General features: G+C 46.2%; 1 protein-coding gene and 1 long non-coding RNA gene across 5 annotated transcripts in view; one reads left to right on the top strand and one right to left on the bottom strand.

Moving 5' to 3' along the window:
- Positions 1-21,339, bottom strand: part of ILKAP (ILK associated serine/threonine phosphatase) — a 30,247-nt gene extending 8,908 nt beyond the window's left edge. The window contains exons 1-9 of one of the 4 annotated variants that reach the window (XM_057503374.1): positions 21,169-21,339; positions 14,080-14,148; positions 13,552-13,608; positions 10,970-11,089; positions 9,529-9,655; positions 7,804-7,910; positions 7,329-7,422; positions 6,964-7,051; positions 5,312-5,433 (exon numbers count right to left, since the gene is read on the bottom strand). In XM_057503374.1, the coding sequence (XP_057359357.1) occupies positions 5,312-5,433; positions 6,964-7,051; positions 7,329-7,422; positions 7,804-7,910; positions 9,529-9,655; positions 10,970-11,089; positions 13,552-13,608; positions 14,080-14,148; positions 21,169-21,223 (839 nt within the window). In that variant the 5' untranslated portion in view covers positions 21,224-21,339. Of the gene's footprint in view, positions 1-5,311; positions 5,434-6,963; positions 7,052-7,328; positions 7,423-7,803; positions 7,911-9,528; positions 9,656-10,969; positions 11,090-13,551; positions 13,609-14,056; positions 14,149-21,168 lie in introns of those variants that run through there. The other 3 variants (XM_057503373.1, XM_036901164.2, XM_036901168.2) reach the window with 3 other exon arrangements.
- Positions 21,340-21,595: 256 nt separating this feature from the next.
- On the top strand, positions 21,596-24,699 carry LOC118920402 (uncharacterized). Its single transcript, XR_008998113.1, has 3 exons — positions 21,596-22,001; positions 22,898-23,045; positions 23,138-24,699. It is a non-coding gene; the product is annotated as an uncharacterized LOC118920402 (long non-coding RNA).
- Positions 24,700-26,821: the final 2,122 nt, after the last annotated feature.

The following is a 26,821-nucleotide window of genomic DNA, read 5'->3' as shown; positions in this document are numbered from 1 at the left end:
AATTCAGCAAAGTCGCAGGATACAAAATTAATACACATAAATCTGTGGCATTCCTATACACTAACAATGAACTAGCAGAGAGAGAAATCAGGAAAACAATTCCATTCACAATTGCATCAAAAAGAATAAAATACCTAGGAATAAACCTAACCAAGGAAGTGAAAGACCTATACTCTGAAAACTACAAGACACTCATGAGAGAAATTAAAGAAGATACTAATAAATGGAAACACATCCCGTGCTCATGGATAGGAAGAATTAATATTGTCAAAATGGCCATCCTGCCTGAAGCAATCTATAGATTCAATGCAATTCCTATCAAAATACCAACAGCATTCTTCAACGAACTAGAGAAAATCATCCTAAAATTCATATGGAACCACAAAAGACCTTGAATAGCCAAAGCAATCCTGAGAAGGAAGAATAAAGCAGGGGGAATTACGCTCCCTAACTTTAAGCTCTACTACAAAGCCATAGTAATCAAGACAATTTGGTACTGGCACAAGAACAGACCCATAGTCCAATGGAACAGACATTGAGAGCCCTGATATAAACCCAACCATATATGGTTAATTAATATATGATAAAGGAGCCATGGACATACAATGGGGAAATGACAGCCTCTTCAACAGCTGGTGTTGGCAAAACTGGACAGCTACATGCAAGAGAATGAAACTGGATTACTGTTTAACCCCATACACAAAAGTAAACTCAAAATGGATTAAAGACTTGAATGTAAGTCATGAAACCATAAAACTCTTAGAAGACAACATAGGCAAACAACTCCTGAATATAAGCATGAGCAACTTCTTCCTGAACCCATCTCCTCGAGAAAGGGAAACAAAAGCAAAAATGAACTCATGGGACTACATCAAACTAAAAAGGTTTTGTACGGCAAAGGACATCATCAACAAAACAAAAAGGCATCCTACAGCATGGGAGAATATATTTGTAAATGACATATCTGACAAGGGGTTAACATCCAAATTATATAAAGAACTTAACACACCTCAGCACCCAAAAAGCAAATAACCCAATTAACAAATGGGCAGAGGACATGAAGAGACGGTTCTCCAAAGAGGAAACTCGGATGGCCAACAGACACATGAGAAGATGCTCCACATCACTAATCATCAGGGAAATGCAAATTAAACCCCCAATGAGATATCACCTCACACCAGTAAGGATGGCCAGCATCGAAAAGACTAAGAACAACAAATGTTGGCGAGGACGCGGAGAAAGGCGAACCCTCCTACACTGCTGGTGGGAATGTAAGCTAGTTCAACCATTGTGGAAAGCAATATGGAGGTTCCTCAAAAAACTAAAAATAGAAATACCATTTGATCCCGGAATCCCACTCCTTGGAATATACCCAAAGAATACAACTTCTCAGATTCAAAAAGACATATGCACCCCTATGTTCATCGCAGCACTTTTTACAATAGCCAAGATATGGAAGCAACCTAAGTGTCCATCAGTAGATGAATGGATAAGGAAGAGGTGGTATGTAAACACAACTGAATAGTATTCAGCCATAAGAAAGAAACAAGTCCTACCATTTGCAACAACATGGATGGAGCTGGAGGACATTATGCTCAGTGAAATAAGCCAGGCGGAGAAAAACAAGTGCCAAATGATTTTCCTCATTTGTGGAGTATAACAATGAGGCCAAACTAAAGGAACAAAATGGCAGCAGACTCAGAGACTCCAAGAATGAATTAGTGGTTACCAAAGGGGAGGAATGTGGGAGGGCGGGTGGGGAGGGAGGGACTGAGGGGTATTATGTTTAGTACACATGGTGTGGGGGATCACAGGGAGAACAGTGTATCACAGAGAAGGGACACAGTGGATCTCTGGCAACTTGCTGCACTGATGGGACAGTGACTGCATTGGGGTGTGGGTGGGGACTTGATAATATGGGTGAAGGTAGTAACCACATTGTTTTTCATGTGAAACCTTCATAAGAGTGTATATCAATCATACCTTAATAAAAAAAATGTAAAAAAAAAGTGCAATTACAAGGGTTAGCAAAAAAATAAAGAGTGCTCTTCTAAAAAGCATACTTTTACATCAGGCTGAAGTTGTACTTCTGAATTGTCTTAGTGAAGGTACTAGATTTACTGTGATAGCTTTAATAGTTGGCAGTGGTTCTAATTGTGTGTCACAATAACTGATAGAAACCCGGACTAAGTGGTGGGTAGATGAGGTTGAGATACTGGAAATTGCATAATATTAAAGAGAGAAAAGAATCCAAAGATTATGCAAGATAAGGACCCAGATTAGACTGAGCATATGCTCCCTTCCCCACTCTCCCTAAATTGTTCCTTTCGGAAACCAAGAGTATGCGTCCTCCAGCAAGGCCTTGAGGATACACTGGAATGGAATCTACAGCATCATGAAATGTTTCCCACTTGGTGTGCTGTTCAGTGGGGCATGTTTCCCAGGTTTTTAGACGAGAATTCACACTGAGGGAGCCTGACACAGCATGAGGGTGATGCGCTTCACATGGACTCACTAGGCAGATGGAAGAGAATTTCAGTTGAAAATGAACATTTGCTTGGAACTTTCAAAGTGTCAACCACTCAACATTGGTGAAGTCTGTTCTCTTTGAAAATGCAATGTGAGAAATTTTTGACATTTGAAATTTTTACTTCCCGCCCCAGCAATAAAAAAAAAAGAAAACTCCTGAAAATGATTACTCCCAGATTCAGCAGCCTGCTTTCTTTACGTGGGGTATGGGTGTGATCTGACTTAAATGCAAATGGTCGTCATGGCACAGCATGATACTGTGAGCTGTTCTATTTTTAAGTGAGGGATGCAGAGATGGGAGGTGACCTTTGAAGGGGACTCCGGTGGTACAGCAGAGTTCTATTGGGGAAATTGTCCCCTGCTCAATGTCCCCAAGGACAATTCTTATTGGGATTAGTCACTGGGTAACTGAGACACTGAATTGTAAAATTAGAGAAGCCACATGCAAAAGGTGAGTGTGCCTGGCAGACCCTGAAGCTCACCCTGAGCACATCTCTCAGGCACCTGTGTGTGGAGGGTCAGCATCACTGCAGGGCCCCCAGATGATGGAACAAGCAGCTCTGATATGCTGGCGGACACATGCATGCAGCACGGGACTCCCTGCCTGGGTGTGAGCCACTGCCTTGGAGCTGGGAGTTCAGCCTGACCTCTGGCCCTTCACTGTGTCCACAAAGTCACCCTCCCAGTGGTCACAGCTGAGTAGGTACCAATAAAGACTTATGCTAGCATCTATGAAAAGCTAAGCAGTCTTGAGTACATTAAATCAAACAGCAAGTGGGACCTGAAGTGCACAGGAACAGCTCAAAACTTAAGAGGGGTGAGGCAGGGTTTCTCTATCGTAAGAGCACATTTAGGCAGCAGCTCAAAGCACAAGTACCATGAGAAGCCCACAAGGTACAGTGACCCACTGATGGGGTGCCTGGGGGCGACTCCCTGCCCAGGCCATAAACCTGGCTTTGTTTCAACGAGACCGAGCACAGCGACCACCTCTGCAACGGCAGGTCCCGAAGTTATCCCAGTAACTTCTGGTCCAGCATGACTCAGTACAGAAACCATGGAACAACTCCTAAGTCTGATAAAGAAAAACACATATACATCACAGAAGCTGCCATTTTCCTTGTTTGCTCAGCAAAGTTACAGAGTGGAAACCTTGAACCCACTCAACTACAGGGATGATAAGACAAAGTAACAACAGAGTCACGGACTCAGGAAAAGCCACTTATGGTGCAGAAAACGACACACAGGAAGGTCTGATCCTGCCTGACTCTGAAGCCTTTAGACCTAACCTCCAGTTTACAGGGAATACAAGTGAACAACTTAAACAAAACCCTGAAAAAACAGCAATCTCTGAAAGCCGATGACTCTCAAACCCCTGGCTGGGACTACTGCCATGATCCATGCCCAGGGCAGCAGCGACCATGCTCAATGAAGTGCTGAGTCCAGGGGAATCACGAGCAGTGACTGGCCCCTGGCTTTGAAGACACTGGGCAGGGGGAGGTGGGGTCACTGGGGAACTATGAATACAGACAGGGTATTAGATTACCTAATAGAGCCGAAGGAATTAATATTTTCTTGGGTGTTATGTCTGCAACTATTTGGCCTAATACACACAAATACAAAGCGAATATGGCAAAATATTAACTACTGTGTCTACTGGTAGGAACTGAAATGTCTGTTTTACCATTCAAAATCTTCTACGTTTGAAAATTTTGATAAGTGGGATGGGGTGGAAGAAAAGAAAAAAGGACCCACCCTAGCGCTCAGCTCAGGAAGAGAGGGGACCGCAGCCCGCACCTGCTGTCTCTGAGCCTCCCACCCCTCTTCTTTGAAATGAGGAGCTCACCCTATGCCCACACGGGTCGGTCAGGCGCCTACATGCCGCTCTTAATCACATGGGGATTGGGAAATACAAAGCACGGTGACACAGCTGACCTCACGTTCAGCTGCAGGACTGTCGATGTCTCTCTACCTTTCCAAGTACAGCCAAAAGCAGAATTTTAAAGTTATAAAGAAACTTTTGACCAGACTCTTAAGAACTGACTCCTCTACAAAGACCTTCATTTGCCACTGGCTGGAGTCAGCCTGGAGCACTAAACAAAGACGTCCCCAAATGGACGAGAAAAACTACATTTCCAAGAACAAGTAACCAGTGTAGTACTTCTTTCTTGTCTCCAACAGAATAAAAAATCCTAATGGTCAAAACTGTAAAACGAACCAGAAAACACTTTTGGCCAATTTCATGATGCAGCGTCCTTGAAGTGGGCTTCTCCTGAAGCACTCCCTCCTTAGCTCCCGCAGAGACACGGCCGGTGACACACCAGAGCGGCCCGCGGCTTCTGCAGACCAAAGGGCGGCTGAGAGCAGCTCTGTGCGGAGCAGCTGCTCCCCGCGGGGCCCAGGGGCAGAGCCCACACCACAGTCACTCTCTCAGTCACTTCAGATTTTCTCTCTGGAGAACTTGGCTAAACTGCAGCTTAGTTAGTTATGACAAATGATGGTGTTTATCAAAGTTTCTAGGCACAGAGAAAATGTTGCAAATGATGAATTTGAATTTGAGACAGTATTCCTCCTTCTGCACACATAGGGAGACATGTTTCTTATACTTATTTTTTGCTCCCATTTGGACATACATAAAATCCTACAACATCCATTCATGCTTCACTGGGTTAGACCTCAGAAGGCTGGTCTCATCACAGTGAAGACAGCGTAACCTGGCAAGGTCTCGCAGCCACTCCGATGGGGACCAGCCCTCCTCCCTTGCCTCTCCCAGCAGCCTGATTACCTGACGTTTCCTCCAGCCTTCTGTATTCTCATCCGCTCTTCATACTGCGTTGGATTATGCTCCTTGCTGAGGCTTAAGGCTGCGTGCTTTTGACTCTCCTCATTGTAACGACAGAGGATTGCCTGGGAATGTGGAGATGACACCAGTCGTGAAATTCTAAGTTTTCAGTGGAAGAGAAAAGTTAACAATGGAGTTTCAGATACAGTCTCCTGCTGACAAACACAAGCTCAGAAACAAATACACACTCAGGTTCAAGCAGCAAAGTGGTACCACAGAAACACCAGCCAGGGAGAGAAGCCCTGGGGTTTGGGTCCAGACTCAGATGCAAACCCTACTGGGGGCCAGGGGCAAGTGCTACCCCCCTCTAGGTGCTGTCTTGTCATCTCTGAGAAGGGAGGCGCTTAACAAGTGTCCACAAAGCCCTCTAGGCGTTACTATCCACGTGTACAGCACGCAGGACAGGGCAGTTGGGCAGGCTGACTACATGCATTTCTGTTTCCATAACCACGTGCCTTGTGCTAACTTCTGGGTAACCCTCCACTTCACAGAGGAAGCTGAAGTTCAAAAGAGAAGGATTGTGTCTGAAGTCATATGAGAGGGCCAGGATTCAAATTTGAGTGTGACTCCAAAAGCATGTGTGTGCATGCCCACATACCCACATGTACGCTAAGTGTACTCACGCTACTTTTTAAGTCATTTGGTCTAAACACCCATGTGCTAGAGACAGTCTGCTAGAGGATCACCAGACTGTAAACTCACTAGGACAGGTGTCACCAGTCACCAGTCATGTCTGCTGCTACACCCCCAGTGCCTGGTATTTATCTAATCCATACATCACCCTAAAAACCACAGGGTTGGGGGCAACCACCTCTAGGTCTGAAGATGCTGCTTAAGAGTGGGAAAGGTCACTTCAGGACTGTGACTGAAGGACCACGGAGGCTGGTGGAACACCCATCAGCTCACTGAAGGTGCTGCCGTGGGAATGCACACACGGCCCTGGCGGGAGAGAGGGAGGCCAGGAGCCGGCCTTGTGGAGGGCTGCCCTTTGACCCTAAGCCATTCCCCACAACTGTGACCGGGACACAGGAGGCCACCAGTGGGAAGTAATTAGCTTTTCTCCCTTGGACTTAGGGACTGGGGTTAGTGGATGAATGACACATCCCCTAACACCTTTCTAGCTTCAGCTTTTGAGTTATTTGGAAATCATCATGATTTTGAAAGGCAGAAGTTAGTATTTTTTATTTATTACTGTCTGAGGTCAGAGAAATGAAGCTGAAGAATATTTAAGCTACTTGCATACCAATTAAATTCCAACCCACAGCACTATCTAGAGTACACACACACACACACACACACACACACACACACACACACACACACACACACACACACACACACACACACACAATATCACGGAGACAGGGAAACAGTGTTAACAGACTTTCCCCAGAGAACATACTGCCTCAAGTGTAGCTGCTACTCCCCTACCTACAACTTAATCCCTCTAGCCAACCCCTGCAGGGAACCCACTGGAAGAAAAACTGCAGGTCCAGCCATTGTCATTTTAATCATGTTCAACAAGTGCTTGCTACATTGGTTCTCCCCCCGTAAAACATGCTATTATCTAAGCGGGTGGCTGCAAAGCCACATACCCGACTATCTCCAAGGTTGGCAATGTAAAGAATGTTGTCTACAGCCAGAACGCACGTGGCAGTGGACCCATCTTTCCAGGCAGGCTTCCTGGGGAGAAACACATCAGAAATATAGTCACCACCAACATGCACTTTGACACTGATTTCCAGAGTTGAATGGGAAGAGTCTTATAAAGTGCACCATTTCCTTGACAACCTGCTTTGTTCCTTGTTTCAGATTTAGTTACCAGTTGTTAAGAGCTTACTAGGTGCTAAGGTACTTTTCAGACAGTGACCATTAGTATTAAAGCACATCAGGAGACCTAATACCATTTAGGAAACCACACACACACTCCACTCATACTTCTTCACATGGTTATACTTACTGGCTCGAAGCTTGTTTAAGGAACTCTTCATCAGTGTGCTTGAAAGTGTCCAAAAGGCATCTCTTCACCGTTTTCTCTACACTGATTACATCTCCTGTCACAGAAGGAACACAAGAAAACAAATTCTTGAAGGAAAGCCATCCTCCTCCCACTGTCACTTTTGTTTTATGACCAAGAACAATCTCTTATTTGCTCACCTATTAGGCAGAGAGCCATTTGGATTTGGTTTTACCAGCCTCCCAAGTGTGACGGTAAAACATTTACTGGTACCCAAAGACATGTCACGAGAGGTGCGATCACTCAGACATATGGTGGTTCTACACCAGACACACTTGCCTGGCCACTGCCCCAGCTGCCTCAGAGCCCTGCTCCTCAAAGTCACCAATGAGTCCTTGCTGAAGCTCACATGACATAACTCACGAACTCTCACATGCAGCAAACACGAAGATGAACATGATTTATATCTCAGTCTCACCTTTAGGAAACTTCCTGATTAAGTTCTGATGCAAATTCTGTGCAGCAAATTTTGAGGCTCGAATTCCTCCATGTCCATCAAAAACAGCAAAATATGAAACCCGGGTACTGGAAGAATGAACTGAGAGTGAGTGAGATTCTCACAGCAAGGATTACTCTTCTCCACTGAAGTTTCTACACTTTATTTCAAAGAGTGAATATTAGTAAGACAGAGGAAGACACCAGTCACACTGTCTCACAAATGGAAAAAAAAAAGGCTACAACATTAACTAAGACAAACGTTTAAGTAACTCTCATGGCATTTTTAAATTTAGAGTTAAAAATTACCACTTTTTCAAAAATAAAGATGTTAATTTGATTTTTCACTGAAGTTGAAACTAACATTCAGTTTTTCTACTGAAACCAGATTTAAACACTAACACACAAGATAAATACAAGACAGTCAAACGTATCTATGAGAGCAAGGATAGCTCCTAAGCTGTACACAAATTCTAGCCAGTATCCAATTCTTGGAGCCTTTCTTACCAATCTTATTCCTACCTTCTTTCAAGTTCGGCCAGAAAATTCATACATACGGAGTAAATGGCATGAAATAATGAACTGTTTCAATAAAGGAGGAAAAGAGCCCATGAGACATGGCATTTACTCTGCAGAGCGGCCTTTTTGCTAACTTTTTCTGGAATTCCTCTCCAATATGGGGCACGATGAGCCAAGAGACAGTAAATTCAGTCTGGTCTGTGACTCAGAACTGTTCTCTGACAGCATGCTATTTGCTAGGTACGGTTTCGTGTTCCCAATTACATCACTCCCCGAAGGATCTGCCCCCCTGGAGCTCTGCAGAAGCCCCTTTCCTGTGTGAAAACCAACTCCAAGGCATCCTCGCATGTTGGTGAGCAGCAGCAGGGCAGCAGCAGGGAGCTGTGTGACGGTAGCTTCCGCAGGTGGCTGGCACTCTGCAGGGCTGTCAGCTCCTCCCGACTAGACCCTATCAACTGGACAAAAGCCACTGCTTCCAACACACTGTATGACTAACTGGTGTCAGTTAATGAACACAGCATATACTTGTTATTATAGGAATTAGGTGGCATATGTATCACATAATACACACGCTATTATATATGTAAATACAATTCATGTTAGTGACCAACTCAATGTCCTAACCTTCTGGCCGCTTTTCCTTCAATTTTTCCTTCAAGCCTGACAGATGGCTCCACTTTAGTTTGTTTTTTTTGTCCTCTTTCTGGGCCCTATCTGCACTAGCTCCCCCTGATCACCACTCACTGCTGTAATTAGTAGCTTCCAACTCTTATCTTCTGGGGCACAGAGTAAGAATACGCCCTGCTAGGAGTTCTTCAGATACTGAAGAATAGAACCCTTCAAAGACCCACCACACAGACACTCATTTCCCATTTGGGAGGGTTTCCCAACTTCAGCATGGCAGATATTTTGGGCTGGACAGCTCTCTGTGGGGCTGTCCTGTGTGTCATACAGATGTTTAGTAGCACCCTGAGCCTCCCCACCACCAGATGCCAGTAGTACACTCCTCCATTATGACAATAAAAATTGGGGGCTGGGAAGCCTCAACCCAGCTAAGAACCCCTGATATTGAACCAAGGAGCTCAAGTGATATGTTAGTCTTGCTGATGCATACAAACTGAACACGGTCCACAACTCTAGTCGTAATGGAAACATTTATGCCAACCAGACTTGCAGCTTGGACACTCACATGAGGGATGACAGGGGCCTACATTCCTCGGTGATGTCATTCAGGATGACGTGGGCATCCTGCATCTCCTCCCGCTCACCCTTCCGCTCGGCCACATAGCCTTTCAAACCAAAGATCACTGAAGAGGCTAAGGAAAAGAGAACAAAAGCCAATACAAAACTGTGCCCTGTCCTCAGGAAGCCCTGGTCCCAGAGCAAATAGAGGGATTCTGGCTGTTTTACTCAGCAATGTCCTAAAGGTGCAAACACTTAAGCCGTACCTCTCAAGGCATCTATTGCCCTGGCTGCAAGATTTAAACTAAAATCAGACCACTGCCAGGCAGGGCCAGTATCTGAAAGGCTGAACGGTGGAGAGGAGACAGAGCTACAGCCAGTTACTACAGAAGCGCTTAGTTTAAGGCGGCATGAAGCCAGAGCACGGCAGCAAGGGGTGTGCAGTCATCTGCAGAGTAGGATTTAGGCTAGGGGCAAGGATTACATGCAAATCGAGTCTCATCAGTCATTTAATGAGGCAGAAAAATTCCTAGTTTAGAGAAACAAGTAAGTAGAATTTATCCCAAACACCCTGCTGGGCATCTGAAAACATGTCCTTTTAAGCTTGAGGCTGGTGAAGAATTTGAGCAAATGGTACGATCAGTTGCTTTAACTGAGGGAAAAAAGGATAAAGGAGTCTACTGTAGGCAAAGAGACTTACTTATGTTTAATGGCCAGGCCAGCTACTTAAGCTGTTTGCTGAAACACTAGGGCCACGTAAATAATAAAATGAGCACTTTTGAAGTGCTGTTGCTAGTAGGCCGAATGCTCTTTGGCCGAAGCCAAGCTGAAGAACAGGTCTTTATAGCAGAGCTGGGGCAGGGCCTTTGGCGTGCCTCCCTGGGTACCCTACAGCTTTCATTTGAGATGGTTTGGGGCAAAAAACAGGGTGGTCTGGTGCAGCACACAGAAAGCCACTGTGCTCTCTCTTCAGTTGGTACTTTTCATTTCTTCTCCCCTAACTTTGACAAGTTCCAAAGCTGACTACAAATTTCCACCATTTTTTCCAGCCTCAGCCTCTCTCTTGGGAAGCTGCTTACTGAGCTAATCACAGAATTCAAAGTGACAGTCAAGAGACTGTGAAAGACAGGAAGTCAGAAAGAAACTGGCATTTTTAATAAGCTAACCATTCACTGGAGGAGAAATCAAACTACCCGGGTTTGTGAACCTTGAGGGATGGGGGTCGGCATCCTATCTGACCAAAGGTGGGGTCAGAGACAAACATAAAAGTAAAGAGAGAGGAAGCCAGAGTAAACCGGCAGGTAATCTGTTTGTAGAAAGGGAACCCTACCTGCTTCTTAAATGCAGACATAAGCAGCTAGTACCATAAATCAGAGTGGAGCTTGCTTTTGCTCTGGGTTGTTTTAAAATATGAATCTAATACATTTGTTTTCAAACTGTGTGAAAACCTTTACAAACTTTCTTTTCCACAAGCTCTTCGCTGCCGTTCTTCTCTTCTTCAGGGGCTTTTCTCTTTGCTCCTTTCTCTTCATTCTTCACCATCTGAGACATCGAAGTGTCAAGAGAACCTGGAGATAAGTAAAAGCCAGACAGAAACAGCTGTAGAATGTTAGGGAGTCCCTAGCACACCAGGCTCCATCCCAGCCCTGAAAGACAAAATTGTATGTCAGACCTAGAGGGGTGGGGCAGAGGACTTGGGTGCCCACCACAGGAGACTGCAAATTCAGAAAGATCCAGGCCCTGCTCAGACCAGCCATGGGAGGGGTTACAAGATAGGGCTCAGGAGTAAAAACACACATTTTTGGGCTGTAGCACATACACGATATTTTATATTACAGGCCCTTTTTATATAAATAAGCAAGTGTCTAAAACCTGCAAAGTGACAGGTCCTGAACAAGTTCAAAGAAGTAACAAGAGCCAAAAAAAAAGGCTTAGTATGATGTAAACGTCAGGTTTCAAGAACTTCATGTATCCTCAAAGGCAAAAAAAGGGCTGCTGAAGCTGCTCCCACTTGTAGAGGGCTCAATGTGTACTCAAAACCAGCACTGAGAGCACTTGCAGTGAGCACACATCACAGAACAGGAAAAGTCATTTCAAATCCCGGTTCTGCCATCTAAGACATATGCCCTTACAAGTTACTTAACCTTACAGCCTCAGTTTCTTCATCCGTAACACGGAGAATACTGTCATCTCAGAGGGCTGTTTTACAACTGACAGGGACAAAGTATATAAAGCATTTATGACAGTACACTGTCCACCAATTATCTACTGGATGACAGCTGCTGTTGTAATAGTGGCCGAGGTACTCTCTGCATTTAGGTAATAAGCATGCAACCATTTATTCAACTGCTCTGTTAGATGTTTCTCAGTAGTGAGGAAAAAGGCAATGAAAATCCCTGCCCTCAAGAAGAGTCAATTACTTACAAAGGACAGATTTCGTCAACAGAGTGTACAGACATCCCACCACACATACTAATCAGGCAAATTCACTGAGAATGGTTTGCAGATGTTCCCAGCAGACTCCTGTCACTTACTGGGCATGTTCCAGTTTTCCCAACATGTATGTAAAATCCTCCTTTCTTTTAAATTGCAGAACATACACATTTTAAACCTTTGTTGTTGACTTCTAACAGAATCACAGTGTAGTCAGAGAATGTGGTATTCAAAATCAATTCTTTATTGGGACTTACTTTATGGCCTCGAATGTAGTCAGTTTTTGTAAATAGAGAAAAATATAGAGTATTTCTTCTCAAGAAATCCAAAAAGCGGATGCAAAGTGGATTCTATATCCACCCCCTGCATCCCCCCCAAAAAATCAAGCGTGTTAACAGTGGTGTTGAAATCTCTGTTTTTGTCTTTTGCACTATGGTTAACTACAACATAGCTATGTCGAACCTCCCTTTCTTTAATTAAATCTGTTAAGAGCCCTATTTGCACACATTTAAATTCATCATAACTAACAGTATTGTCTTTATTGGGAGGATTTTAGGCTAAACTGTATGAGAATGTTGTAATTTTTTGGTGTAGGTTCACAGCCCTAAAAACTTGAGAATTCTTATGCAAGATGACTGTGATACTTTTCCTAAATATAGGAACTAATTTAATCCATACTTTCTAGAGCAATTCCAGTAATTTTATAGTAATGAATTAACAATACAAAAAAAATCTACTGGAAAAGCAGCAAGTTTTCTATTTGAAGGTTTTTATACCACAAGAGAACCAGCCTGCACCCCCACTGTCCCCACAACACACATCCTACTCCACTCCCACCCCCAGGGAATTCCACGTGATGTTCTCATGGGTTGGAAAAACAGATTCCCCATTATGACAACCTAAAGAAATCGGCTCTATTCAACCCTCTTGCTTAATTGGGACATAAAAGGAAAAGGAAAACATTTACAGAACAGGTAGAGCCAAGTTAAGAGGCTTAAAGAAAATGAAATAATATCAATAAACAGAATCCTGAGAATATGTAAGAATTGACTGGAAATTAACTCAGGTCTTGACTTCAAGAAAATGTCTGTACCAGTCACTAAACCAGTGTCATTCAGACTTCACTTTTTAATGATCAAAATTCTTAAGTAACTGGCATAAGACAGAAGACGTATTTATCCGAATATATGGGTTCAGGGATATATAAAGTATTTTAACTGTATTTCATATATTCAGACACTTTTGCTGGATACCTTTAGGTCTGTCAGGAACATAAACCCAGAATCACAGTCCGCACGTTTTTAAAAAACAGTAACAACAAAGTTCAAAGTAACTTACTGAACTCTTAATTCTTAAAGTCAGTTACAATAGGTCGAACCCCAAGAAGAAGATAATCACCACAAAGTGATGTAGCAGTATGGGCCTATCTTTTGGCTTCCACCCGATGTACCTATTTAGTTTTAAGAAACCTTTTATGCCTTACACAATTTAATGTCATTCTAAACACTGTTGAAACTTTAAATAAATAAATTTACATTAAGAGTAAAGTACTATGTATTTCTTCCCTCAGCACATTGGACTTTTCCCTACCACTTACCTGAATCGCCACTGCTGGCTGGTGGGAGATCATCAAAAAGCAAAGGTCCCCCCGATCCTGAAACACAGCAGAACACTTGGTGAGCCACACACCCTGGAGGAGGCTTAAGTCTCAGAATCCATCCCACCAGGACGCCTACACAGGTCATTTGAAACAAACTCAGAACTCTTGTGTCAGTCCAGTGGTAACTCATACTTCGGTAAATAACGTCTCGAACCTATTTTGCTTTAAAGTCTTATCATTTTAAAGGAAACAAAAACCTGCCTTTAAGAGTTAAAGCTTATTCCAGCTACTAAGACAAACACTCAAATGAACCAGAGAAAACTGCTCAACACTTTTACGCAGCTTCTCAGGGCTAGTGACTAGCGGATTTTTCTGCCTTACCTGACGCCATGGATTCAAAACTTAAGACAGTCCAACACCTAAAACATCTGCGTGTTGAAAATGGGGGAAAGGGAAAAAGATTGAGACAACTACAATCCCAGGATGACGCGTTGACACACACCTGGGAGAGCCTGGAGACTGTACCTGAGTCAGTACTGCTGGCGGGAGGGAGGTCGTCGAAGAGCAGAGGTCCTCTCTGAGCTTCCTCATTCCCTAAAACACAGAACACATGCTTAGAGAGCATGCGGTCAGCAGCCAGGGTGGGTTTTCAAAAGGGGACACCTGTTGAGACAAGTTTGCCACTAAAGTCAATTTCCTCCTCTCTGTCGGACAATATTTACTTTTAAAAGTATTTTACTGACAGCTATTTAATACGGTCATTTGCTTCCAACAATTACAGTCAACATAAACAGAATGAAAGAGACCCAACAGGTATTTTAAGGGCCACTGGGTATTCTGAGAAAAATAAATATTTTTCTTGACAATTTCACTATTGAAAGCAAAAAACATTTAAAAATCTTTCTTTAAAAGTGAGTCCTGGGAAGAAACAAACTTATTCTACAGGAAGAAAACAGTAATTTGGTGCCTCAAGACAGAACTTCAGAGATAAGACTCTTAAAAAATCCTGTTTTGATTGCATTCTGAATTAACCACCAAGCAGAATCTCAAGCAAAGGAGCAGAGATTGTGAGAGGCCAGGAAAGCACATCTGAGTTAACTTGGCATCCCCATCACAGCACCCAATTCAGTTAAGTATCTATGGGGAAAAGTAGGAATTTCAGATACTCCAAAATAAACCTTTTTTTAAGCTAATTTTTTTAGGCTTTTATTTTATCTTATTTTTTTATTAAGGTATCATTGATATACACTCTTATGACAGTTTCACAAGAAAAAATTTGGTTATTACATTCACCCTTATTATCGAGTCCCCTCCATACCCCACTGCAGTCACTGTCCATCAGTGTAGTAAAATGCCACAGAGTCCCTATTTGTCTTCTCTGAGCTACACTGTCTTTCTTGTGACCCCACACACATCACGTGCACCAATCATGATACTCCACAATCCCCTTCTCCCTCCCTCCCCACCTGCCCTTCCCCACCCCTCCCCTTTGGTAACCCACTAGTGCCTTCTTGGAGTCTGTGAGTCTGCTACTGTTTTGTTCCTTCAGTTTTGCATCGTTGTTATACTCCACAAATGAGGGAAATCATTTGGTAGTTGTCTTTCTCTGCCTGACTTATTTCACTGAGCGTAATGCCCTCTAGCTCCATCCATGCTGTTGCAAATGGTAGGATTTGTTTTTCAAGTTAAATTTTTTATCTAAAAATCTGAACATTCACACACTGAAAGTATTTGTCTTAAATGTTTTATATTCAATTATCCCTTCCCACATAAAATGTCACCACCATTCCTCATTCTCCAGCTTTCCCCTCCGATTCCCAGTTCAGCAATTGGATGAACTCGCACAGGAACGTGGGGGTGAACACAGGGCTGAAGATGAAGGTCTGGGCACTCACATCCCAGGAGATCCCACACACTGTCCCACCTCTTGTTCACAAGGTCACATACAGGAACAGAATCATTTAAATACAATTCACTCGCAAGCTCCAAAAGGCTCATCCATAAGTCTTTGTGCCTCTATGTAGAAATGAGCTGGTTATCAGTTCTCTTTTAAATGCAAAAACTTGAATTAAAATTTATTAACTCCAAGAAGGAAATTTCTTCAGGCATCTTTAGGTCAGAAGAACCTTAAATACCTGAAAAATCCCCGATTCAACAAAAAATAACTCCTCTGCTTTATACCCCAATACAAATAGTAAACATCTATTTCATTAAACTATATTCTTACCCCCCAGGATTACCCTAAAGGCAAATACTTTAATTTTTCACACAAGTATGACAAAGACTCTATAGAAAGTATTCAAAAACCTGTATTCATGGGACATTAAAAGGCATTTTGGATAACCACTTACTCAGTGTATTATTAATCCTTCTACAAGAATCCCTAATATTCTAGCAGACCACTGCAAGGGGAGCCCAAATTGCACTGGGTCTAATCATCAAAATGCCCATTGTCCTAAGAGACTCAAATGGCATGGGATGATCCGCAACAAACGTGCTGCAGTCCACGGAGTCAGAGAGCCGGGTACCTTGGGAGAGGGAACACTGCAGGGGGGAGGCCAACCTGAAGAGCAACCAACCCTTCCACTTGTGCCAGGTCAGATTTTAACTTCTGAAGTAAAATCAAAATCAGGTCTTCCCAGTGCTGATGTCCAACGGGGAATGTCTTCTCTTTACCCAAGTAACACGTTTGCAGTTCTTGCAAGCATTCCCCACGATTCCAGCTTAGCACTGCCTGGCCACCTCCTTGGCTCCAAAGCTGTCTTAAGTGCCCCAAACTGAGCACCACCTCAGTGAGTGGCCTAGCTCCTGGGGCAGAATGGAATGAGCCTCTTCTTCTTCCTTTCTCACTCTGGCATTCTATGCGTTGTTATTTCCATTAAACACAAGGAGATCATCTCACGTTTTTGTTGGCCATAACTGAGAATGGCTTATAAAAATAAAAGTAACATTTACTGCTTGCCAGGCTTTCCTAGTGCTCTACATATTTAATGCATTTAATCCTTACAACAATCTTATGAGGTAGGTGCTATTATTACTGTTACTTACAGATGAGGAATCTGAGGCACTTAGGTTAAAAAACTACCCGAGAGGGCCAGTGAGGAGTGGGGGGTTCCAAGCCAAGCACTCTGGTTTTCCAGTCCCTGCTCTTGGTGGGGTGGTACATGGCGTCCATATGCTGGCCTGGCACCATTCTAGGAATCTCATATGGACCATTTCATTTAACCCTTACAACCACTCCATGAAGATCTTACCTGTAAGATCTCTGGAACCCTTTGCATCATCAAGAGGATCAAACTTGGAGTATGTTGCATCTGGACTCTTAAAAATCTGTAGGTCACAGATGCTATAAAGGGAACTTTTGACTGGCCAGAATACAATTTTGGATAAAGAGTAATTCAAACTACCTGGGATTGCAATCATTGGACAAAGTGTGACCTTGACCCAAAACTTTGGAAGAAGTTCCTCTGAATTCTTCCCCCCCAGGATTACCCTAAAGGCAAATACTTTTTTTGTAAAAAGTTTTTCATTACAGCTAATCTGTAATGAAACAAGACAGTTTTTCATTACAGCTAATCTCTCCTAAGATTTTTTTTCCAGTTATCTACATTCTGAAGCTGAGTCTACTGATAGTCATATTCCATGCTGAGAAAAACACTCTTGGGTTTATCATAAGAGTACATACAAGAAAACAATAAAAAGATAAAATATTTTGTCTAACCAGTCTTTTATTCCTGAATTTCCTTTTCAACCACAAACAAAATACATGTTTTCCAAACACAGCACAAGTATAAAAATACAGCCTGGCCTCCCCAGCAGTCCCCCACCACAGCAGCAGTTGAGTGTGTTTGTTCTACTTTCCTTTATGTTGATGTACTTGTATAGGTGCATTTTAATTGTTAAAAGATAGAAGCATACTGTACTCAATACTCTGTATTCACTGCTCACATAAGCCATCAGTGCATGTTCAAGGTCAGCACATCTGGGCCTAATTTTTCTTTCCAATAGCTGCTTACTATTCTACTTGGGACTTGGGAAGGGCTGCCACTCACTGATGGGCATGCAGGCTGATTGCGGCTCTTCATGTGACACCATCATGATAAACAACCTTAGATATATATCCTTTCTTAATCTGCTAAACTGTTGGTCAAAAAGTATGTGCAGTTAAATTTGACAGATGCCAAACATGCTCCCAAAAAATTGTGGTTCCTTCTCCCAACACACTATGGGAATGTCCATTTCGCTACATCCTCACCATGTTGCCAGTTCTCGATGTGACTGTGAGCAGCCTAGGCGAGCAGCCTGGTACATCAGGGACCTGCTATCCTTCCACAGTGGTTGAGGGAGTTGAACATGGATTGATGGGCCACTGGCATTTCTTCTAGAAACTGTCAGATACATCCAGAGAATTTTTCTGACATGGGGTATCTTTTTCTTACTGATCTGTATGAGCCTCACACTTCTCTGGTATAGTAATGTGTACTGCAATAGCTTTTTCTGTTTGTCTTTTGCTTTTGTGATTTTTGTCCTGCAGAAATTTTTGTTTTTACACTAGTTAAATACATTTATATTTTCTATAATTTGAGTTTTTTCTTGATTAACCCTGAAATTTTACGTCTAATTTTTCTAGTATCTTAGTCTTTTATATTTAAAGCTCTAATTTTTAAAAAATTCGTATTTTGAATATGGCCTGCCAAGCAATATTTATTTAGTTCCTGACAGCATTTGAAGTATACTTGTGTAGCAACCTAATAAATGAAAGAACCACCCTATAGAACCAAAACCAAGTTGGGGCTGAAACAACTTTAAACCAGAATACCTCAACCTTGTTTGGATTACCATATATAATAAACTGCCCATCTTAAAGACATCAAGTCACCACTTTTATGAGTATGAGAGAAGTTCCATTCCTGTCTCATGAACATACTTCCTCTTTTAGGTAAACTATACATACACAAACTTGAATACTTATTTGGGCTAAAATCTGATGTTTAATGCATTCTTTCTACAAATGTCTTCAGGACATGAAGAGAGGCTTGGAGGTAGGAATTTTAGATGATATGTTTAAAACAAAAATCAAAGAACTGAACAAAATATGTTATCTGAGCAGTGTGGTAATTCTTCCCTTTGGACACTTAAGTGTTTTCACAGAATCTGTTTAAGAGTGCATTTTCTTCTCTTTTAAACAGCTGTTAAGTTACTGGCTCATGTACTCGCAGCTAAGCACTGACCACGTGCCCACCCTGAAGGAAGCACTGTACATGGAATGCTCACTACAGTCCCTACACTATGGGTAAGGGGCAGCACGCTTACTACTTCACAGATGCAGGAACAGCTAAGGAGGATACAGTGAAGAGCAGAGTTGGGACCTGAAACCACTCTGATCCCACTCCTGGAACAACTTTTTTCAGGGATTATGAAAATGACTAGGTCTCTTACTGTTCCCTGCATTAGTTCAGAAATCTCTGGCACCCACACATCATGTGTGAGGGGCATGATGGCACAGTTGTGCCTCATCTTTCCATCTACTTTATGAAACCAACCTTATGTTCCCTTCATTTACTGATTTTTAATTTTATCAATTAATACCATCAATTTTCCAAAATAATGTATGGCACTTAAATTAATTTTTCAAAAATCGCATTATTTCCACAAGGTCGTGAAATTAGATTCTGTTCTTGTTCAAATGATTTTTTTAACCTGTTAAACTTCACCTCATTGAGTCTAACTGCCTGTCAAGATAACTTTGGATCCCAATTCTGTCACTCACTTTAAGTAATCCTTCTCAGCTTCCTGTGGAGAAATTAAGAAAGCACGCTTTGTTTAAAAGCTATTTTAAAAATACATTCAGCCAAGCAAGACCTGACAGTCAGTAGACTCCCCTCAGGCAGGGAGCAGTTCACAAATCCACTCTCCAGGGAAGCAGGGTTTAAACACCATGCGACCCCTCTGTGGTCCCGGCATCTCAGCCACGGTTGGGTATGTCCACCCCACTGTATTTGGCGACAGGCTACCAAGTGCCAACTTGTAAGACTTGAAGAGTTGTCAGGTTTCCTATCACCTCAAGGGTGTCTTCCCCAAGGAGACCCAAATTAATTTCGGGTAAAAAGTTATAGAGATTTTTTTTTAATACAAGCTTACAGGCACATCTGCAAATCCAAACTCCGTCCCAAGCACATTCAGTCAGAAGTTACACTCCATCAACAGAGTAAAGACTTGCATACACAAAGCTGAAGTTTTTATGCACAACTAGAATAATCTAGAAAACGAATAGCCAGGTAGAGCACACAGTTATCTGGATGCTTCTGTACCACTAGAATGGTCAGTGGGGAAGGGTACCGGTGCCATTACTGGGAATAATGGCCGATAAAGACTGGCCGGGCCTTTCCCACGTGCCAAGGCAGAACCCAGGCCTTGCGGAGGGCAGCACGAGCCCTTTAGGAGCCGCAAGCTGCACCACTCCCCCACGCCGCTGTTCTCAGGCAAACTGGAGAACGGTTCCCCCACATCCCGCCCTTGCCTAGAATCTCTGCAGATCACAAGTCTAACCGCCTTCGGAGACCCGATTCCAGCACCACCTCCTTCCCCGCTTCCTCTGGACGACTACAGACACCCGCCTCCAGGCACTGGGCATTTCCCATTTCCCGGTCATTAACTTTTGCCAGCGGTCGTCATAAGCACCTGCACCCGGAGTCATGCCCTCTGACAGCAAAGGCTGCTCTCGCCGAGGGGTTGGTTCCCCGGGAGAGCGGATCCTCGACCCTGGTCTCCAGAACCCGCAGGGACGGCCAGCCGAGGTCCTCTGGGGTTTTCCTAACACTGAGAAGGACCTTATTCCCAGACTTTTCGATTTGGTGGGAGTGAGGTGAGCCTGTAAGTCTGAATTTGTTTTTAAAGTTTTCCAGTTTCTCTGCCACCGTTAGGCTTAGACTAAAGTCCCAAACTACAGCCTCCAGCCTAATGTCTTGCACGTGAATCAGGAAGTCTCGCCGAATTAAACCTGCGGTCACGGCCCGACGGCGGGGCAGCGCTACCAAGGCCTGAGGGTCCAAGTGCGGGCGCGCGGAGCTCGGCCACAGCCCGCGGGACGGGCACCGGGAAGGGCAGGGGCGCACGGTGAACCCCGGGACCCTGGGAGCCCAGAGACGGAAGGCTCTCTCCGGGCTTCACCCCCACGACGCGTCAAGTTGGCGCTCGCTTCCATTACTGGGGTAAAAACAAAGCAAACCAAAACCCTGCGCTCGCGGCCCGCCGGGAATAACCTCGCTCCCGGGAGAAGTGATTTGAACGCAGGCCGCAGAGCGGCAGCGCGGCGGCGGGCGCGGGGCCTGGATGTCGCGCCCCGGAGGGCCGCTCGCTGCGCGCGGACTCCGGGCGACCCGGCCGCCGCCCCGACACATGCGGGCCGCACACAAAAGGCGTGGCAGCCGCGCGCTGCCCCCGGCCCGCCGCCGAGAGCGCGTCCTTCCTCCCGCGCAGCGAAAATGGCGGAGGCCTCCGGGGCTCCCGGAGTCGCCGGGCCCGGAGGCCGCACTCGCCCGCCCACCGCCGCCTCAGGCGCCGCGGCCTCCCAGCCGCCGCGGTCCTGCCCTCAGCTGGGCGGCCACCGCTTACCGGCAGCTGGGCGCGGCGAGCGCTCGGGCTCGGGCAGGTCCCCGAACAGGTCCATGGCGGAGGTGGGCGGCGGCGGCGGCGGCGGGCTCCACAGCCGGCGGCGGCGGCAGCGGTGGCGACGGCGGCAGCGGGTAAGCAGCGGGGCGGCGGCGGCCCGGACGCCGTCAATCACCTGAAGGCGGGCCCGGAAAGCCACCAATCGGCGCGCGGCTTGCCCTGGCCGCCCCAGAGTCCTACGCGCGGGAGGGGCGGGGCAGTGAAGCGGCGGCTCGGCGCCGCGCGCACGCGCGTTGGTGTCCGCGTCGCGGGTCGCGCTCTCGCGCACGAATCCCCGGAGTGTATGCCGCGCCGCCATGTTCCCCGCGTACGCAGGGGCGCCCGGTTCCCAGAGGGCCGGTGTGGGGACGATGGCTGAGCTCGCGGGCAACTCTAGGTAGCCGTCGTGCCCGGGGGGGCTCCGTGGAGCTTTTCACACCCGTGCCGTCGCCCGCCCTCACGCCGCCACGCAGGCCTCGCTTCCTGCCCCGTTCTGGATGTTGAGACCCCGAGGCATGGCGGCGCCGGCCGGTGCGGCGGGACGAAGCCCCGGCGGCGCAGGGTGCGAGAGGCGGCCCGAGCTGTCTGCTGGACCCGCCCGGCGGCACGCACGGCCAGCCTGATGTTCTGCTGCATGTGCAGCGCTCTGGACATCGGGCTCTGGAAATGGGACAAAACGAGGCCCCATCGTGTAAAACACAGAAAAAAACACGAACATAGTCTAAGCCACAAAAGTGACCAAACATCTATCTGTCTTGGCTACTAACAGCAACTGCTCCTGCTTTACCGGTTGCAAGGTTCGCCCTTGTCTAGTCCTGCCACCTAGGTAAGACCTCCTAGGACATCAGGCAAGGAGTTGCCTCTTGCGGACGTGATCCCAGCAAAGCCAAGCCCGCTTCCACCAGCGCAACCCGGGTCTCCCCACCGTCCCTGCGCTTTCCCCGTGGCAGGGGTCTCCTTGCTGGATGGGTAATAAACCAGCCCCTCCTACCCGAGATGGGTCTGGTGGTCTCCGGCTTTAGGACACCGGCGGCCCCTCCAGCCCTCGTGCCTCTCATCTCCCTGACCCCCGGCTCCTCAGGCCCAGCAGGTGAACTGCCTCTTCCCACGGCAGAAGCGGTAACCATACCAACCAGCGCTGCTTCCTCAGCTCGGCTGCTCCTCAACTCAGCCCACCGGACCCAGCTCGACCTCCTCACCTCCCAACAGCGCCCGCTAAGCTCCCCAGGGACTCCCCACTCTACTGCTAAGTGTTCCTGATCTTTCTGATCCTCACCGTACCTGAATCCCTGCAGGACTGACACGATTCGCTTCTCTTGTCCTTTGGTTTGTGGATACATTACTCTCCTGGGTCTACTTCTGCCCTCCGGCTGCTCTCTCTCTGTGTCCTTTCCAGGCTCGGCTGTTTCTGAACAGCTATTAACTGACCGAATTCTTTAAGACTTGATCCTGGGTCCTCTCATTCCATATTCCCTCTCTGGGCAATCTCATCCACCCTTGGTTTGAGTTACCACCATTCATCTGAACATGATTCGCTAATTTATATTTCCTACCACTTCCGGGTCCACATGGTCACATAGGTATCCATGTGGTATCTCTGGATGTCTCAAAAGTACTTCATACTCAACACGTCCCAACTGAAATAACTTTCTCTACTCCCCACCCTATCCCCTTCAATCTGCTCTCCTTCCAGGGCTGACACCCCTCTGTGTTCCTACGGCAGAACCCCTCTCTGGAGACAGCCTCTAAGATCCCATCTCCTAGCAGTCAGCTCTCGTGCTTCGAGTGTGGTCAGGGCCTGGGACTTGCTGTGGCCAAGGGTCTAGTGAGAGTGTCGGGATGTATGTGATTATGTGCATGTGATTCCTTCACATGGGTTTGCGTCCCATCCTGCTGGGATTCTCTGTGTCCTTCGCTGGCTTTGAAAAAGCAGGTTGGCAGGCATGTTGTGAGTTGGCAGTACGGAGAGGACCACAGAAAGGAGCTGAGGGCTGCTTCCAGCGGACATTGGGGAGGGCACTGAGGCCTTCGATCCAAGAACCCACAAGGAAATGAATCCTGCCAACAGCCGGGTGAGCTCGGAAGTGGACCCTTCCCAGTCCAGCCTCAGAGGAATCCTCAGGCCCGGCCAGCCCCTCGATTGCAGCCTCGCAGGGGACTCTGTTGTGCCCGTCCTCCTGGCCTGTAGAAACCGGGGTATAATAGGTGGGTGTGGCTTGCTACGGTTTTGTGATGCAGCAGTAGATAACTCCTGCCCCTCCATCACCAAGTCCTATCAGTTTTATACCGTGATTTCGTTAGAATCCACCCCAACCTCCACCCTCACCAAGTCTGTCACTGAATTACAGCCCCGCTTCAGGCTCCCCTCGAGGCTTTTCCTCAGTCCCGAACACTTGTCTTTCTCATGTGGGACCCTTGGCCTGGAATGCGCTCTTTCCCCTTCTCCAGGGTGAACTGGGTTCATTCCTCGGATTGCAGCTGCGTCCTCGGTTCCTCAGGAAAACCTTTCCCGGGAGCCCAGGTGGACGCCCCCTCCTGCTGCCCCCGCAGAGCTTCCGTCGTGGCTGCCACCCTCCGGTTCCTTGTGTGATTCTCTCAGTGATGATCGTATCTCCCACCAGAGTGGGAGCAGGACGAGGCCTTTGCACATTACTGCTGGTACCCCCGCCCCTGGCGCATCGTGGGTGCTCACGTGTGTTGGCTGGCTGGCTGGATCAGTGAGCGAGGGACTGTGTCCCTTGCTGAGGCTCAGAGTGCACGGCACGACCCTCGCTACCCCAGGATCGTCAGGAAGGTTGGAGCCAAGAATGGTGCCTCCTGTGGGCTTGCTCAGGACTCCCCAAAGTTCACTATTTTGCTGTTAGAAAGAGATGGATTTCTGATTATGAGACTTTACACTGTCCAGAGATGATGATGTCCCAGGACATTATCAGCAGCTTATGTGGAAGATGGAATTTTCCAATTTGCTGAAACAGTATCTCCCATCCCACTTGGTCTTCAAAAATGTGTTCTTGCCACCCCCCCTCCCCTCCCCCCATCAAGAGGTAGGCTCAGGGCCTCCACCCCCTGAACCTGGGCGAGCTGTGACCACGTCCACGGATAGAGAATGGAAGATAAGCCATTATGTAATTTCCAGGGCTGGGTCATAAAAGTCCATGCAGCTTCTGTCTGATTCTCTGGAGGCAGCTGCTCAGGGGAAGTCAGTCACCAAGGAAGAAGTCCGGCTTTTCTGAGGCTGCCCTGCTGGAGAAGCTGTGTGTAGGCCCTGTATTCAACAATTCCAGGTGAGCTCCCAGCCAGCAGCCAGCACTGACTGCCAGCCTCGCAGAGTGAATCATCTCGGACATCCATCCCGGTAGAACCCCCAGATGACCCCAGCCAGCATCTGCGTATGAGCTCATGAGGGCCCCAAGCAATGACTGCCAGCTAAGCCCGTTATAAATTCCTGACCAACAAAATCACAAGCAAAATAAAAAAATGTTTTTAAGCTGCTAAGATTTGGGGTTATCTGTTACACAACGGTAGCAGTAGTCAGAGTGGGATGCTGACAGATCAAAATCGCACACCATATGGTACTGTCCTCTGGGACCATGCAGCAGGCAACTGGAAGGGCTTGAGAAGACTGTCAGCGGCCCCCGAGGGGCCTCACGGCTGATGATGAGGCTTGAAGAAAAGTGAGAAAAATGTTATTCGAAGATGGAGAGAAGAGTACCATTATTAAGCGCTGGTGGAAAGTTTAGCAAAACTATTGCCTGCAACAATGGGGAAATAGAAAATGGACCCAACGCACTGATGAATCTGGCTAAGATTTCCAGGAACAATGTCGGAAGTACCATGGCATCTACACGAGAGACCTCAAGCACGAGGGGCCAAGCCAAGCCCTGCTGGAAATTCTATCCCACAAAATACAAAATATGGGCAAAATGAAGCGGTCGTTCTAAACTGCTAAATTGGTGGGTGGGGGGAATACCTATAATGCAGAGATAATAACTGAATAACCTGTTACACAGCTTGTTTTGTGCACTGTGACAGAGGGCTGAAAAATAAAGAAATGACAACAGTTCTTCTCCTGTGGCAATGGGGAGGGGGATATTATAGCAACTCTGGTTTGGGGAAGTTTAAATAAATGCCAGAAAAACTCTCTCACACTGCAAAAATAATCAACTTTGCTATTTTTATTGTAACCCATGTTCTGTAAGGAAGGGGCAGAGAACTGTGAATGCCACATGCCTGTTTGGGACCAAGTAGGCACTTTGCATGTGTGAATTTGATTGAACCTCTCAACAGCCTTGTGAGGAAAACAGTGTTGCTTGTTGATAGGTCTGCAAAGCGTTGCCCTTGAATGTTCAGGTGAGAGACAATTAGCACTGGAGTAACATACCCACTGAGGCCGGGAAAGAACAACCAGGAAGGAGCAGGCACAGTGATTCTCAAGTAGTTCCTCTATCCACTAGCAGGGGAAAGTCCTAGCGATATATGGGACATATGCGTGTGCACGCAAGTGCATGTGTGCGAGCAAATGCATGTGTGGAGTGGATAGATGTGGTCAAGGGATCTGAGGGGACCTGGACTGGACACTTCACAGAACCATCTACCTGGGGCTTTGAAAGTTGGATATGATTTTAATATACCGAAATTAGAGATTCATTTTGGGTGGAGGGCAGAGCACAGAGGCCTGGACATGGGGCTGCAACATCTCAGTAAGGGATGGAGGAGTTGGGCACATGGTGGGACTTCAGGGTCTCAAGTTAACTTGGGCTTATTTCACAAGGGGTCCTGAGTGACTTTAGCTCAATGTGGGAGCTAAAGATCTTTTTGCAATTAGAAAAATGTCAGTGTTCCAAAAAAGAGATGGATGGGAGCAGCCTCTTCTGTTCCCCCCACCCCCATGTGCTTGATCTGTAGCCATTTCAAGGGGTGACCAACCCATCTATTGTCACAGCAGAAAGAGCCCCAGAGGCCTTGTAATCCTCCACTTCATGTTAGAGGAGAAATGTGGCCAACACTGAACGCTCTTTCCAGATTCAATTTATTGGCTTCTCTTTATCTAGATGTTGGTGTGCCCCAGGGCAGGGTCCTAGACCCTCATGTCTTCCAATTTACTCTCTTCCAAGGTCACCTTCATTAGTTCTTTGGCTTTAAGTACAGTTGTATTCTGGCAACACACCTGTGCATACCTCTTACCCTGACTTCTTCTCCAACTCCACATACATATGTCCCAAGCTGTTTACTCAGTAACCCACCTGGATGTCTAATAGGCATTTCAAATCATGCCATTTACAACATTGGCCAAATACAGCCCCTGCCCTCTCCCCAAATACCTTTCCTCCCATGTCTTTCTCAAACTGCCATCCACCCAGTAGGTCCTGCCAACAAGTGTCATCTTTGATCCCTTCCTTTCCCTCATCCCACACACCCAGTTCCATGGGAGGTCTTGCCTGTTCTTCCGAAACTCTCCCACATCCCATTTCTGCCACTGCAAACTCAGACCAACCTCCTTACAAATTTCTTTTTCTGATGAAAGAGACTGCCTCCTTTCTGACCCTTGTCTTCCTATGGTTGATTTTCCAGGAAACGAGAGAGGTCTTTTAAAAACATAATGTGGCCCTCCGCTGCA

Source organism: Manis pentadactyla, chromosome 6, assembly GCF_030020395.1.
Source record: "Manis pentadactyla isolate mManPen7 chromosome 6, mManPen7.hap1, whole genome shotgun sequence".
NCBI lineage: Eukaryota > Metazoa > Chordata > Mammalia > Pholidota > Manidae > Manis > Manis pentadactyla.
This window is presented reverse-complemented; position numbering and strand designations above follow the sequence as displayed.